This window comes from Eleginops maclovinus, chromosome 8, assembly GCF_036324505.1.
Source record: "Eleginops maclovinus isolate JMC-PN-2008 ecotype Puerto Natales chromosome 8, JC_Emac_rtc_rv5, whole genome shotgun sequence".
NCBI lineage: Eukaryota > Metazoa > Chordata > Actinopteri > Perciformes > Eleginopidae > Eleginops > Eleginops maclovinus.
In genome coordinates, this window is record NC_086356.1 from 17,557,916 (window position 1) to 17,575,296 (window position 17,381).

A 17,381-nucleotide genomic window follows, 5' to 3' on the forward strand; every position below is an offset into this window, starting at 1 on the left:
AAACAAAGCTGTAATGTGTTTCCCAGCTGCTGTCGGACAGTCAGATCAACATGGTGAAGGTGGTGAATTCGGTGAGTGATGCTCTGAACGCCATGCAGAAGGAGAACGTGGGGCTGAAGGCACGCGTCAAGGCCGATCTGCAGAGGGCCCCCGTCAGAGGGGCCCGTTTCAAGGGCTGTGCCAACGGTAAGAGAAATAAGGCTCGGGTCAACTATATTTACCCGTCTGTCTTGGATTTTTCCTCCTAGATTTGTTTGTCTGATACTCAGTTTGTCCCTCTGTGTCTATACTGTATGTGTCACCCAACTGTATCCTGCTTTTGTCTGCTATTTTTTTTTTTTTACCTCATATTCATTCACCTCAGCCTCTCCTGGTGATATCGATATGTGTCCCTGGGCTACGTCTCCTCCACATTACCCAGTGGCCTTGGTATAGATGTGGAATGTTTTACTGTACATGAGAAATGACTGAGTATCCACTGGGCTGTGTTACTGAGAGGCAGAGAATGGCCCGAGGCATCATCCCATTGGAAGGCTTTTAACCAGGCGCAGTATACCCGTTGGCATTCCCCTGTTGGATTCCCCTCTCATAGGTAGCCGAGGAGCGCGGAGCGAAGGCTGCTCATGTTTAGCACACAGCATACGATATGTGGAGGATGTCTCGAAAATCTGCAAACATGAGGAAATAGGCAGGGACTTTTACTTTTGCTTCAAGGAGCTGAAGAGCATGACCCGCTGGGTGTATTATTAAACATCATGCAATCTTACAAACTGGTGAGGCTGAGCAATGAGCTGGAACACCTGCTAACATCAGCTGTCATAAAAATCTTAGCTGCACCTGATGAGGGTTTCAAAGTTAGTGTGAGAACTTAAGTGTGCCTGTGACGACGATGTGTTTCAAATATCAGTGAATCTCCTGGGTTTAGTGACAATTCATACATTTTTAAGCTGGGAAGTTTCCTTTAGTGTATTTACTGAATACTCCAATATAATAATTAAATCTGATGTACAACAAATATTGTTATTTAAAGCACACTTCTATCTAAAGTCTATTTAAAGTTAAGTAAAAACTTATCAAAAGCATCAAATGTCTTTATGTCCGATTAAAACTAGATACAAAATCTCACAAAAGAGTACACCCCTCACATTTTTGTAAATATTTTATTATATCTTTTCATGGGACAACACTGAAGATATGACACTTTGATACACTGTAAAGTAGTCAGTGTACAGCTTGTATAACAGTGTACATTTGCTGTGCCCTCAAAATAACTCAACACACAGCCATTAATGTCTAAACCGCTGGCTACAAAAGTGAGTACACCCCTGTCAAAATGGCCAAATTGTGCACAATTAGCCATTTTCCCTCCCCAGTGTCATGTGACTCGTTAGTGTTACAAGGTCTTAGGTGTGAATGGGGAGCAGGTGTGTTACATTTGGTGTTATCGCTCTCACACTCAAATACTGGTCACTGGAAGTTCAACATGGCACCTCATGGCAAAGAACTCTCTGAGGATCTGAAAAAAAGAACTGTTGCTCTACATAAAGATGGCCTAGGCTATAAAAAGATTGCCAACACCTTGAAACTGAGCTGCAGCACGGTGACCAAAACCATACAGCGGTTTAACAGGACAGGTTCCATTCAGAACAGGCCTCGTCATGGTCCACCAAAGAGGTTGAGTGCACGTGCTCAGCGTCATATCCAGAGGTTGTCTCTTGAAAATAAACGTATGACTACTGCCAGCATTGCTGCAGAGGTTAAAGGGGTGGGGGGTCAGTTTGTCAGTGCTCAGACCATACGCCGCACACTGTCAAATTGGTCTGCATGGCTATCGTCCCAGAAAGAAGCCTCTTCTAAAGATGATGCACAAGAAAGCCCGCAAACAGTTTGCTGAAGACAAGCAGACTAAGGACATGAATTACTGGAACCATGTCCTGTGGTCTGATGAGACCAAGATAAATGTATTTGGTTCAGATGGTGTCAAGCGTGTGTGGCGGCGACCAGGTGAGGAGTACAAAGACAAGTGTGTTTTGCCTACAGTCAAGCATGGTGGTGGCAACGACCCCAACACACCTCCAAGATGACCACTGCCTTGCTAAAAAAAAATAATAATAAAAAAAAAAAAAAAAAAAAAAGATTCAACTTTATTGTCATTGCACAGAGTACAAGTACTAGGACAACGAAATGCGGTCTCTGCATTTGACCCATCCTAGTGTTAGGAGCAGTGGGCCGCCATTATGTACGGCGCCCGGGGAGCAGTGTAGGTAACCAGTGTCTTGCTCAGGGACACCACGGTGGCACTAGGTCTTTCGGGGACTTGAACTGGTGACCTTCCAGTTCCCAGGCCAAGCCCCTATGGACTTTGCCACCACCGCCCAGTCCATCAACTGAGGGTAAAGTTGATGGACTGGCCAAGCATGTCTCGAGACCTAAACCCTATTGAGCATCTGTGGGGCATCCTCAAACGGAAGGCGGAGGAGTGCAAGGTCTCATAACATCCACCAGCTCCGTGATGTCGTCATGGAGGAGTGGAAGAGGATTCCAGTGGCAACCTGTGAAGCTCTAGTAAACTCTATGCCCAAGAGAGTTAAGGCAGTTCTGGAAAAGAATGGTGGCCACACAAAATATTGACACTTTGGGCACAATTTGGCCATTTTCATTTAGGGGTGTACTCACTTTTGTAGCCAGCGGTTTAGACATTAATGGCTGTGTGTTGAGTTATTTTGAGGGCACAGCAAATGTACACTGTTATACAAGCTGTACACTGACTACTCTACTGTACTACTGTTTATTGTATCAAAGTGTCATATCTTCAGTGTTGTCCCATGGAAAGATATAATTGAATATTTACAAAAATGTGAGGGGTGTACTCACTTTTGTGAGATATTGCATCTCCGATGTTATTGTTTTTTTATTCATTTATTTTAGATTAACCAACACATTAAGTGTTTGTTTATGTGTTTAGGCATTTCCTAAATAAACTCTAAAAACAACAATTCCTTTTTTTTGAAAGGCAGATGATTTGCCACCTTTTTCTTTGAAAAGTGGTAAAGCAGCAGGAGAATATTTAGAGATATTTGGCTCTCATTGGCCAGCATGGATCAACTGGTTGAAGCTCTGTCCATGGTGCTGAAGTTCTCTTTACTGGTGACTCAGTCGTCTGATTTACACAGTTTTGCACCATTACACAGTTTTACACCATCTACCATAATGTTCTTTGCTAAACAATATCTGAGGCAATCAGTAAACAGTAAGTTGTAACATGTCAGTATCCTTGGTGGCAATGAATTATAATGTATTGGTAAAAAAAAGACTTCTTTAGATCTTAGCATAATCGTTATCTCACAGCAGGCATAGCTATATTGTGGAATACATTTCTTCAAGCTTGATTTTAAATGTTTTGTCTCCTGGCTGTGTATAAATGAATACAGCGACAGAGACTGAAACATCATTGTTAAGGCAATCATCATGATCCCTCCCCCCTGTATGCACAGTGTATAAGGAGAACGCAATTACAAGAACATGAAGAATCTGATGCAACAGGGGGTGAAGTAACTCCACTGTTCTAAAAAACTCTGATGTAGAATGAATGTAACACGGCAATATGTATTGCAAGGCTATTGTTTTGCATTGCATTAGATTATACACGTGTTTGTGTTATGTTATTAGGGAAAATGTCTGCTAAAGTCTTCATAATGAGGGATAATTATGCATGAGCTCTGTGTATTTTTAATATCCATTCCTGTACAACATGGTTAAGTCAGCAGGCAGTTCATGTTGTTATGATGATTACATCAGTGTTGTTCCTGCTGGAGTTTCGCTTGTTTGCTGCTCCTGTTGTCATTATATCCTATAGACTCTCCTGCAGTCAGCTGTCTGTCAGAGATTACAGCTCATTATTCATATTTTTCTTACATGAGCAGTTCATTTACAACCCTTTATAGGAAAATAATGTTACCTAAATGCGTTTTTCCAGTGAGATTTACACTATAATCCACATTTAAAGGTCCCCTATTATGCAAAGTGCACTTTTTGCTGTCTTTTATACATAATTATGTGTCCCCGGTGTATAAGGAGACTCACAAAGTATCAGAAAATACAACCCTCTCTCTTTTCCTCCTTACCCACATCTCTATGACGTAATAACCAAATTGTGGTCTGGCTTAAAATTGAACTCCTGGCAACGTCCCGCCCACGTGATACGTCCCAACCTATCGTCCCCCATGCTGATTCCCCCCGCAGCACCTCTGTGTGTCTGTGTGTTCAGCAGGATGTATGCAGGAGGGACTTAGAGTTGTTGTATATATAATACATATAATGTCTCTGTTGTAGCGGTAAACTCTGAGAAGTGTTTCAGGAATAATGCTTGATGTGGTTTGGAACATCATATGGGGTTTAATCATGGCAGCATTTAGCTGAGTTTCTCAGTTAGAAACGTCTCTCTTCAGACAGAGAGCTGCATGACAAAGGGGCGTGGCCAGCTTCAGCTCAGGTCAAATTTAAAGCAACAGTCACAGAATCAGCACTTCAGGAACAGGGCTGAAATAGAGGGGGATGAGGCATGCTACAATGGGGATCTGTTTGGTATTTTGAGCAAAACACTTCACAGACAAGTTTTGTATAGATATTGAACTACAATATATGGTTCAAATATAGAATGATAGGAGACCTTTAAATGTACAAACATTGTTAGATAATCTGGGATGATATTTACTGACATGCATATTCATTATTATGCATCTTACAAAGCAGATGCATTGACAGCACACTCTTAAAAAGCTCCAATATATATAGAACCAGGAGCTGCTTTAAATAAAAGAAAATACATTTGCTCCAAAGTATGCTCTAATAACTATTTTGCTTTGACAGGTTTCTCGGCATATTCCTGATATAAAGTTTATAACTGAACTCCACATCTTTCATTCTTAGAGAGCTTAATAATGTAAACCATAGCTATTAAAGACACATGTAAATTTAAGGAGTAAAGCTCTGCAGTACTCGGATTCACTGACCTACCAAGGTTCAGCACCATGGACAGCGCTTCACATATTCTCTGCTCAAGGTTTACTCTGCGGCACAGAGTTGAAAGTGCTCACCGTCTCTATGAGTTATAGCATAATGAAATCAAACATGTAGAAAATCTAATGAGTATGGCACACGCATAGAAAAATATTATGTTATGTTATATCCTACATCATGTCCACCCAGTTGAAATATATTTCTACGCAGGTTATCTTTTTCTCTTCAGAGCTGCAGTCAGGATTAACAAAGCAGCCGGCGGCAAGTCTGTGTTTCTGTGCAGCGCAGCCTTGACATTTCATCAAAGACATCCACAGTGAACGAGAAAACAGCCAGAGAAACAACAAAAAGCATCAGTGCTGCTCTAAATTGATCCTCAACACAAACTGTACCTTCCTCAAAATGCCCCTGTTTTTATTTATTATTATATGATATATATTTTTTATTATTATTATTATTATTATTATGGTATTATTTTGTGGGATATTTTGCTTTTGGCTATCTGTTTATAAGGATACCTAAATGGTATGCTACACTAGAAACACACAATACCATATGTCTCCAGCGCATATGTATCAATTTGTGAATTCTGACATAGGGTCAGTGTACCAGGTGTTGACCATCTCATATATTAACATAATAATGGTCTAACTGAGATGCATATACATACAGAACAGCTCAATATTGAATGCCTGCTGTGTGCATATGTGGTTTAGAGTTAAACCCAAGCAGGAGTATTGTTGACTGCCTGTCTGTACTCCTGTGCCTGTGGATATTTGAATTCCTCATCCCTGTGCTCTTTGCATTGGATTCCCATAAGAGCATATTCGATTTTCAAAGTTAAATGAAGCCCAACACGGCAGACGTGAAGCCCTTCTCAGCTCTGACTGTAGCAGAGTTTGTACTCGCATTAAACCACTGTAGAAGTCCTCCTTTCACTTCATGGGCCGCCTGCCTTAGCTGCACAGTGACTTACGAGAAGATTCACAAGTCAAATTTCATTCCTTTTGTCAGACCGCTACAACAGAGGCATTATATGTATTATATATACAACAACTCTAAGTCCCTCCTGCAGACATCCTGCTGAACACACACACACACAGAGGTATTCAGCTCGCTGACTGTATATGGGGGCGATAGGTTGGGACATGTCACGTGGGCGGGACGTTGCCAGGAGTTCAATGTAAAGCCAGCCCACATTTCGGTTATGGCGTCATAACTGAAGCAAATCTGGATCAGCTCGTTTGAACCCCCGTTTTTAGAGATGTGGGTAAGGAGGAAAAGAGAGAGGGTTGTATTTTCTGACACTTTGTGAGTCTCCTTACACACCGGGGACACATATTTATGTATGAAAGACAGCAAAAAATGCATTTGCAGAATAGAGGAACTTTACTTAAGCAAAAGTAGAAATACATGTGTGTAAAATAACTGCATTCACAATCATACCTAGTACAAAAGTATTGGAATCAAAATATACTTACGGTTCCGGTGTACTTATTGTGTGTAGTGTCCCTTTTCTTTGATTTTTTAGGAAAGCGCTCTATAAATAAAATGTATTATTATTAGTATTATTATTATTTTTATTGTTGTTGTTGTTGTTGTTTTTGTTGTTTATTCAGGATATTATACATGACATTACTGGATTATTACTTTTTTAACAAAAATGCATTCATCACATCTGGTAAAAGAGGAGCTACTTATATAATACTCGATTCTGATTGATGAATTCAGACATTTTAGAGGTTAATATGGCCGAGTACAGACCGCTGTTAAGCCCTATGATTACCGTTGCTTAGGAGGATGAAGAGAAAAATAGGAAAGGGGTTAAAAGGCGGATCACTGGATGTCAGATAAATGAACAGAAGCAGATAGACAGGAAGTAAACACTAACAGCAACACGGTTTGGCCTCTGTAGTATTTAAGGACTTGTTGTGGAACAGAAACTGTGATCAGCCTTGGACAGTCACAGAAAACATCTATCAGCGCTGCCTTCATTTTAAATGAAGTTGTTGTTGTGGGAGTTCCAGCCGTTTGTGTGCAGTGGAACCAAGTTTTTTATTTTTTTTTCTTAGTGGAAACAATAGGATCATTTAGTTAATACAATGATTTCAATTAATATTGGGTTTCAATTGGTGGTCATTATTGAAAAAAAGAACACCCTTCAGGATGATCAAGATCCCAAGATTGTAGTACATTGCCCCAAAATCTACTACAATCCTTGATTTCTCCAATACATAACACCACTGCATCTGGTAGACTTCTTTATTTGGATTTTCTTGCTGCCACATTCATTATTCAACTTTATGCGTGTTGTGTTGTAGAAATAAAAATAAAGAGTAAGATCAAATCTAACCAAAAAGATGGATTCAGGACACGTGCTTGTTTGGAAAATACTTGAATATCTTCCACAGATGAGCGGTGTGAGCGGGAGATGTGAGGACAGAGTGCATTACAATGAGTTCATTCCCACTGAGCAGAGCCTGCCATGTCACTGTGATTTACTTTGAAGGGTTTATGTGACTTTGAAACCAACAGATGAGATTCAAAACCGGAATTTTCTTCAAAGGTTCTCACTAGCAAATGTACACCCACCTTCCCAAACTCTACAAACATCATCAGAAACTCAATGTACTTTAAAACACTTTGTATTTTGTATTGTCAACACATGATCCTAATTCCAAATTATAATCTGTGTTGACAAAGCACGATAAACTATGAACTACTAACTTGTTACTGCCATAGACCTTTATTGATGTCCAAAAGCTATTAAAAATGAATCAATTAGCCACACCACATGTTCCTTATTGGCATAAACACTAATGCGTCTTTGAGTTGATCCCACATCCTGCTGCCATAGATGCTTAATAGTGAACCGAATCAACAGCTGAAACAATCTCAAACAAATGAACATCTTCCTCGTTTCTGATTTCAATTGTCTCTTGTTTCTTTTATATACATTTCAGTCGGAACCAGAAAGTTCAGTGTTTCAGGAAGTATTTGACAGACGGAGACAGTGTTGGTTTTGAATCCAAAAAGTACACAATAGAGCAGCAAAGATATGTTTTACAAAGTTTTGACCCAAAGAAAAATAATTTGCAATATTTTTTGATGATTAATTAAGCATTTTTTTACAATTGGAAACATTTCCTAATTTTAGACTTCTGCTTTTCTGTTTTATTTAGAGCAAAATATTTGGGTTTTGGACTCGCAGTACATGAAAATTGAATTGCCATCACCTTGCCCTTTGAGAACCTGGAATTGACAATTGTTTTGACACAGAACAAACTATTAATGGACAAAATAACAATAAAATTGATCAGTAATGAACATAATCCTTTGTCTACTTTACCCAAGCCAACACTGTTCACATTAGGCAACAGGAGAGACATTTGGTAAGAGAGGCACAGGTGAAAATGGAAATCAGGTGATGACTCATCGAAGGAAACACTGGTGAATTATTCCGGCTCCAGAGAGGGAGGGGATAGCAGGCTCTGACATGACAGAAACTATTAGTGACTGACATACTGACAACTAAATTGATAGAAGTCACAATTAAAGCTGGTTAGAGCCATGACCAGAAGCTAAGGATGCACCTATACAAGCTTTTTCTGAAACCTCATGTCAATATATGTTGTCACTGCAATAGATAGGTATGGATTGTGAATCAATTAGCTGACAAAAGAAGACCAAACATCCTGTGTAAATCAAAAGCTTGGAAGCTGAAGTAGTTGTGGAGTGTCAGTATTATCGTAAAAGGGGTCTGCGTTGGGAATACTTTTTTTGCTGTCAGGGATCATTAAACTGCAAACTTTGAAACTCACAGAGAACCACATTCCTGACTAATAATGGTAGTCTCTTTTTAGTGAATTCCCTTGGAAGCCAGACAGCTTCAGCGTCCTGTAATGAAAAGGAGAACTGGGAAATGTTAGCATTTATCTGTGACGATGATGAAAGTCAGAGTAGTGGAGGCTAACACGGAGACCAAACATTTGATATCGTGTTGGGCCTGTGAGAACATCTTGTGTGGCCTTTCCAAATGCTCTAGCTGTTTTAAAATGTCAACAATTCCTGGGGAATATATATCCCAGTGTCAGTCCCACAAAAAGGTGTTACTGTTCTGCTTTGCTGTAGCTTCCAAGCTTCCTGTCGATGTCTCTTCTTCTCTGCTCTAACTTTTCCTGAATCTGTCAATCCGTCTGTCTGTGTTCTATACTCTCTCCACTCTCCCTGATTCTGTGTTGTTTTCCTCAAACATGTCTAATGTTACCACATTTCCTCCTCTCCATCCTCCATTATGTGTTTTGTTTCTTCCTACGACATGTGTTATCTGGAATCTGCCTCCGTGCTATAAATCTGCTTGCAGGATCACGTCCACACTCCACCCTTTATGTCTTCATTTCGACCTACTTGCTTTCCGTCTTTTTTTTCGCTTTTTGATCTTCGCCGCACTTAGACTCCATTGTCCCACGGTGTCATCTATCACCCTGCCCCATCCATCTCACCATCCATCTTTCTTAAGTCTATGTTCTCCATACAGCCGTACTCTAACATTGTTCTTTTTAAATCAATCTATCAGAAAATGATTGACTAACCCGAGGCTTTGAGGTTTTTATTTAATAGGACTGGGCCACATGATCTAAGTCTTCTTTCATGGCATAGGTCTTCTCATATCTCCATAGCAACATTTATCACAATATATAATGTTTCACTTGAATTAAGCACTTGAAAAATGTTATGTTCTGGTTGATTTACCATTTAATTCAGAGCTTAGTAGAAAATTAACATAACAGTTTCAGGGGAAATTATAGAGACAATAAAATCAGAAAAAAAATATGCCCATGTATGCGCTTTTTGTCTATTTTATAAAATCAATGAAAATGTGAAATGTGTTGTCAAACAAAACCCCCGTCTTCACATAAAATCATGTGAGAAATTTGAGTTATTATTACATTTAATTGAATATACTTCCAAGCTTGAAAAATGATTAATACGCCAAAACAAAAATAAAGAAATATATAAAAATACGCAAACAAATTCCGTAACAAATAAATAATGATGTACACATACAACACACATTAACATGTCCAGATGTAGGAAGATGAGGAAATACTTTCCTGCTCTGAATATCTATTACTGTATCTGCTTGTTATTTCAATTTGGTCGATTTAATTGTGTATCCTGTGTTGATATATTATTGCATCAGAATTCCATTGAAAGACAGTTAATTATCATATTGAAGTAGCCTGCATCCCAACATAGAACCAGAACTGCTCTTTAGTATACTTTAATATCTAATTAACTCATGTGCCTCTGTTTCCCCGGCTGCAGATAGAGGTCAGAGTGTTGGAAGTGTTATATCATGTTTTCCTCATCCTCTCCATATTACTGATTTCCCTTCACCGCTCCTAGCGATCTCTCCCTGTGCAAGAGCCATATTGGAGCTAATTTATTTCATGTCTCCTACTCTCACCTCTCCCTAGGCTCACGTCCCCGTGACTGCGGTGATCTGTACGCCAGTGGCCAGCGAGAGGACGGCATCTACTCCGTGTTCCCTGTGCACCACCCTTCAGGCTTCCAGGTCTACTGCGACATGACCACAGACGGAGGAGGCTGGACGGTGAGTCAGAGGAGAACACACCCACACACACACACACACACACATACACACACACACACACACACACACACACACACACACACACACACACACACCACACACACACACAACCCTCACAAGCTGTATGAGTATCTGCCTCAAATAGAAACAGCCCCTACGTTTAAACCAGGGTTATAATCAAAATGAAAACAGGGGGAAGAAGGCCTGAAGGAATGTCTGCTTTATAGAGGCCCTATGTGCTTTTCAGGTTTTCTCTTTCCTGTAGTGTGTCCTATAGGTTTTAGTGCATGTAAATGGTCTGTGAAAGCTAAAATCCCTGTGATCCCTCCAGAGGGAGTTTCTCTCCCATAACCTCCCCCCTTCTTGCCTGAAACGCCTCCATTGGACTCCTGTGTTTACTCCTGTAACATGATGACATCACTACATAACACTTTTGAGCCCTTTTATTGGCTAGCGCTCCAACACATTTTACGTGGGAAATTACTAAGTGGTTGACCAATCACAACAGAGCCGGCCAGCTAACCAATCAGAGCAGACTGGGCTCTGGTTTCAGACAGATGGTGAAAAGAGGTGCTGCAGCAGAGACAGCATGAGAAAAATAAAGAGCTTTTTGAACATAAAGCATGGAGACATGTCGCAGTAGAGACACTAAATACTAATATGAACCTGAAAATGATCCGAAAATCCTAATTTACTGACTAACCTCAACATAGAAATATGTTCTAACTGCAGCATGGGATCAATTCAAAATTGCAGTCATGCAGTGCAAGAGGTCGTACAGTATGCGTTTTTTCTGGGAACCTGCTGTGATTACAGATGTACCGTCTTAAGAATATCGTGCATCTATCTGCAAAGGTCTCATCAAAGTTTTATCACAAGAGATCTTTCACGCAGACCTGTTTGAAAATCATTTTTATTTTTTCATTTAGAAGATATAACAGCAATTACTCTCATCTAAGTGAGGATGTCATAGGTAGATTGCTTAAAGGAAGACAAAGCATGGTGAGACAATGAAGCAGAGCAACAGCACGGAAATTATATATCTGAAGAGTCATGATGTGTTTATGGGTTGGGTAAATGCTGCCATGATCACACAGGTAAGCTGCTCCCTTGACAAAGGATCACATAACATAACAATATCATGGGAATCTAATCAGTGTGCTGATGCTTAAATATGTTTCCTGACAAAGACAGGATTGTTTACAGTACTGTAAAAGCAAGACAAATGCTCATTAAAATCCAGCCTCCATTTTGCATGTGCAAACAAAGTTGTCATATTGCTTTTTAATTCAGAAACAAGAATATGTTAACATTACAGCTGGTGTCTGACCTGTTTACATGTCGGTTTGTCTTTCTGTAAAAACATTCTGAGAGGATTTAGATTCTATAAAGGTAACAAGAAAAAAGAGGACACTTACAGTTTCTTTAAATGCTTTTTTCCCTTGATCAAACATCTGTCAGTTGCGAAAGTAAACAGTTGTTTAAGTGAGAGTGTATACTGGAAGCACTGTGTCTTTTGGGAATGAGAGACAGCGAGGTGAACAAACATTGACACTGAGCTGTTTGAAGTTATATTTGGAAGTGTGGTTTAGATGTATTTTACTGCGAGGGCACACACACACACACACTTACTGGTTAGAGCCATTTATTTGTCTTTGTTCTGAAGTATACTGTAGCTGTCCTTAGGGAAGGAGGAGCAGTTTCTAATACAGAACTGAGGCCTTGTTACACATGAAATTTCAGCGACATGAAACCCTCACAACTTGTTTATTTCAGACGTTGTGATGCATGTATGAAAGCATCAAGGGTCTGATTTAGCTATTTAGAGGTCTATTTGCCAAATCTATACTATTAACTGCTGTGGAAATAACATATGTTTCTTTAATGTAGTACAAAGTGATGCAAGGCTGCATAAAAAAAAAAGTGTATTAAATACATTTACTGCCTATATTAAATCTGCTATCTTCCCTCAGTGTGTAAATGTGTTGCTATCTTGTTGACATAATGTCCACGGGTAATTTTAGACTACTTAGAAAGGACGTGTTAAATCTTCCTCCCATGAATGTGTGAAGACGAAATGAAGATGTCTCCATATATTTTATGTAAAAAGTTTTTCTCAGACCTGTCAACAGCTTTCGAATCTCTGAATGCAAACATGCAAATGTATTTGTACTATTTTTATATGTAACACCATGAAAAGATAATCAGTTATCATAATAATTACACTTAAAAGAAAATGAGTTTGTGTATTTTCAGCCATCTCTGCCAACGTTCTACCTCACACTCACTAAAAACACATACAGCAGATATCAAACTTCAGGTCCTGGCAGTGAGCTGTGTGTGTGCTTGTAAATCGGTGACTAACTGCGTGAGGTAGGCAGGGTTGTACCCTCCGATCATCAAATAAAACAAAGCTGTCAGAGTGACAGAGTGCTGAGCACAGCGGGATGGAATAGAGCTACATAGCAGACTGTGTGTGTGTGTGTGTGTGTGTGTGTGTGTGTGTGTGTGTGTGTGTGTGTGTGTGTGTGTGTGTGTGTGTGTGTGTGTGTGTGTGTGTGTGTGTGTGTGTGTGTGTGTGTGTGTGTGTGTGTGTGTGTGTGTGTGTGTGCATGTGCATGAATTAATGTGCGTGCACCTATCTAGAAATAACTCTTGATCATGCTTTCGGCTTAGCTTCCTTCTCAAGTGTTAAGTAACATAACATATTGTCCCATAATGTGATTTACACAGCAGCTCAGATTGGAGATATAATGCAGCCGTTACTGATCCTTCCTGGAGTGTTGAGCTGATCGTGATTATGCCTGAGATCCTCATTAAGAGATCGCAGTGGTGTGATCCAACCGGGGCAGGAAGGGAGAAGGGATGCTTGGTGAGTTGAGTGGCTTACTGTCTGTCTGAGTTTAAATAAGGAATGAGCCATATGCCGCCACCTCATTAGCATACTTTGACATATACCGTAGCAGTGTTGAAGAGGTTGCTGCAGAGAGGAGCAGGTTACTTAAAAGGGAGCGGGAAGGGTGTGATTCAGGAGACACAAAGAAGAGACGGCCTGATATAAAAAACACATTTCTGATGTGGAGAGTGAGATATACAGATAATAACACAATAAGGGAGCGGCAATTTCCTTTTCTCCCTCTATACTCTGAAATGCATTCATTCAGATGTGGCTTGCGATAAAAAATCTCTCTGTTCTATTATATTTTCAGTAAAAAGGTAAGCCAGAGAGAGCCTCCGGGATAATGCAGCAGTCTTAAGTAATGATGACAGGAGGAACAGGACTCTGGATTTAGATGTCACTCAGCAGAACTGTAGCGTCAGTCAGGCATGACCTTTCGGAGGATGTTTGTTCATATGTCTGTTCACATGTCTACATATACAGCAATCAGAATTTACTGGAGCTCAACAGAGATTTGTTTGAGTCAGAATGACTACAGGAAGGTTATTTTCCAAGCCCAAAATGTTTGCTTTAAAGATTTACTTTAGAACATGCTGCAAAAAATACTTCATATGCCATCAGGTTTTAAAAAAGAAACAGTTTCTGTTATTTTTCCCTGAATATTGTTACGTATGATCAAACAACCCAACCCTACCTGGCCACCATCACATGCCACAGTTTAAAACTTTTGTATTGGAAATTATGAGGATCAAGTGAACAGAAATGCAAATATATCAATATATATTTTCAATGCCTTAAATATTTATGTCCCAAAATCCATCAGCTGTTTAAAAAAAATCAAAGAAATGATTTCAAAATCAAACTGGCAACCGTCACGTGCCGCAGTTTATAACTTTTTACTGTAATACATGATTATCAAGTGAACGGAATGCCTTGTAAATATTAATATTCTGGAAGCAGTACATGACAAAAGATATTACATCAATGTAGTTCAAATATCGTCCCTTTGTTAGATGACCGGTCAGACGGTACCATGTGACCTCTCAAGTGGTGACCATTGATGGTAAATAAAATTGTTAAATGATCTCATGAATGAGCATGTATGTATAGTGTGTAAGAGCAGTCTGATACAGTAAGTATGACTAGTTGTACTCGGCTGTAGAGTCCTTGTGCTCTGAATGCTGTTTGCCTCTCTTGCAAAGATTAAACAGAAGGACAACTCTTTGTTAGTTTATCGACAGAATTTCCATCAGACTTTATTCATGAAAACATTTCAAAAGCCAGGCAATTTCGATGTGAAACTGTATAGTACATAGGGAAATACCACACATAATATACATATCTTAATGCTGACCACATAAATGGCATTGCTGCTTAATGAATATGTTTTGCAGAATATTTCAAGTGATAAATAATTGTTTCCCCCAGGGTTCAGAGAAAAAATAGATAAGATGGAACCATACATGATATTTACCATGCCTGTTAGGTTTTTTCAGTAAACAAAAGACAGGGAAAGGATATGAAAAGTACACAATGGCATAGTTCTGAGGTGTTGTATAGCAGGATGGTACAATGGACAAATCTGCAGTAATGAGTGTATCCTTCTACCCATGCTGTATGGATACAATATATATATAATAGGAGGTGCTGCTGACAAACCTTGAATCACAAGACCATATGGAGAAGCATCCTCTGGAGCATAATGACTCATAGATCACATAAATGTTTCAAACAGTCATGTTTTCCCCTTATGTGAAGAATCCAGACAAAAACAGCACCGTGGGTTTCTATCTAGCTACTTCAAAACAGGGCCAGGTGTTCATTTTAGACCTATAAAGTGAGCTAGATCACCTATTTAGCTTAGAGCACAGTGTTTGCTGCAAATATCTAGACATTGCATCAACACGGAGACGGTAAATGCCATAGGATGTAGTAAAGTATAGATATTCAGCATTCAACACTATTGTGCCCTCCAAGCTCATCATTAAGCTCAGGGACCTCGGTCTCAACAGCACCCTCTGTGACTGGATCCTGAGCTTCCTGACAGATCCCAGGCAGTGCGGATAGGGAACATCACATCTTCCACCTTGACCCTCAACACCGAAGCCCCTCAGGGTTGTGTGCTCAGCCCTCTCCTCTACTCAACGTCAGCAAAACAAAGGAGCTGATTGTGGACTACAGGAAGAGATAGAGAGAGGCACACACACCCATCACCATCGATGGGACTCCTGTGGAGAGAGTCAGCAGCTTCAGGTTCCTCGGGGTAAACATCAGTGAGGACCTAACATGGACACATCACACCAGGGTCATATCCAAGACGGCTCGACAGCGGCTCTTCTTCCTCCGCAGGCTGCGGAAGTTCAACATGGACTCCAGGATACTCTGCAACTTCTACAGGTGCACCATCGAGAGTATCCTGACTGGCTGCATCACCGCCTGGTATGGCAGTTGCACCGCCCTCAACCGTAAGACTCTACAGAGGGTGGTGAAAACTGCTCAGCACATCACCAGGACAGAGCTGCCATATTTTACATCTTTACATCCTTATTGTTGTTATTGTATATATTTTCTTGTGGAATTTTTGCACAATTTTATTTATCTTATTTGCACCATGTATGTTGAGTTGTTGGAGGAGCATGGGATATAAGATTTTCATTGCCAACATATACGCTGTATCTCCTGTGCATATGACAAATAAAACCTTTGAACCTTTGATTGATTGATTTAATCCATCTTTTTGTCAGCTGTTGGATTCAGGAAATGTTTGGGCACAGCTGTGCATCCTGAGCAGAGTAATCACTGCAGCTACGTGACTGTAATTGGCTAAAAAAGCATCTTGTCAACATGACTCAAAATAAAACATTTTTATGCTAGATTATGTCACGCTGTAGTGGAAAAGTACATAATTTCCCTGATTCAAAGGAGAAATGTCATTCATAAGGGAGAAAATTGATCATTTGTCAATGAATTTATACTGCTACTACACCACCACTTGGATTGTAAGACCTGCAGCTTGTGATGGCTTCTGTTAGCAAACTTTAGACCGATGCTGCGATATTAATATTTTTAATAACACTCTTTGACTTGTATATTTTAGAATCACAATCAGAAACAGGTTTATTTCCAAGTAGTGTAACACATACAAGGAATTTATCATTGTGTTATTGGTGCATACATTGAAACATTTAAAACACTGATATATAATTTAAGAAATCTATAATAAGAGTGAAAATATAGCAATAGTTTGGGAGCCCTTCCCTGTTTAATTCAGTGTATGTAAACACTGAATTAACACACAAAACAATGGTCCTGTTGCACCCCACCTTAGTTTCCTTCCTTTTAGAATTTGAGGGGGCGGGTGTGACTGTGAGATTGATTGGTTGCCCTCCAATCAGGAGCTTAAAATGTCGGAGTCTTCTTCCAAAAAACCCAAGTTGGTCTCAATAGCATAGCCAATTGCGTGTGAATGAGTGAGTGTTTGTCTCCCTGTGGCACCTTGAATATCACCACTTTATGAATGTGTGTGAATGAGTGAATGATGTTTTTGTTTCTTTAAAGCACTTTAATGGGTTGAAAAACTGGAAATGAGGCATATAAATTCAGTCCATTCACCATTTAAAGGAAGTCTTGTGGCCTCAGTGGCTGTTGTTCAGTAAGGTTTCTTAAAATATCTAAACGAAACAGTAGCTTTTGCAATACTGTGGATTTTGCCAGAGAGAACGGGGGCATTATCTTTACTTCAATACAATCATCAGACTGTTATGTCTTATAGGGTATTTTTCGATACAGTAATAGGAGGAGAGAGACATTAGTAAGGGCTGATGTGGATAGTTGTCAGAGGGAATT

At 39.7% G+C, this 17,381-nt stretch overlaps 1 protein-coding gene across 2 annotated transcripts in view; it reads left to right on the forward strand.

Annotated features, from left to right (window-relative positions):
- The window catches only part of fibcd1b (fibrinogen C domain containing 1b), a 109,161-nt gene that overhangs the window by 47,665 nt on the left and 44,115 nt on the right, over window positions 1–17,381 (forward strand). For both annotated transcript variants that reach the window (XM_063888872.1, XM_063888873.1), the window contains 2 exons: window positions 27–186; window positions 10,500–10,636. In XM_063888872.1, coding sequence (XP_063744942.1) covers window positions 27–186; window positions 10,500–10,636 — 297 coding nt within the window. The remainder of the gene's footprint in view (window positions 1–26; window positions 187–10,499; window positions 10,637–17,381) is intronic.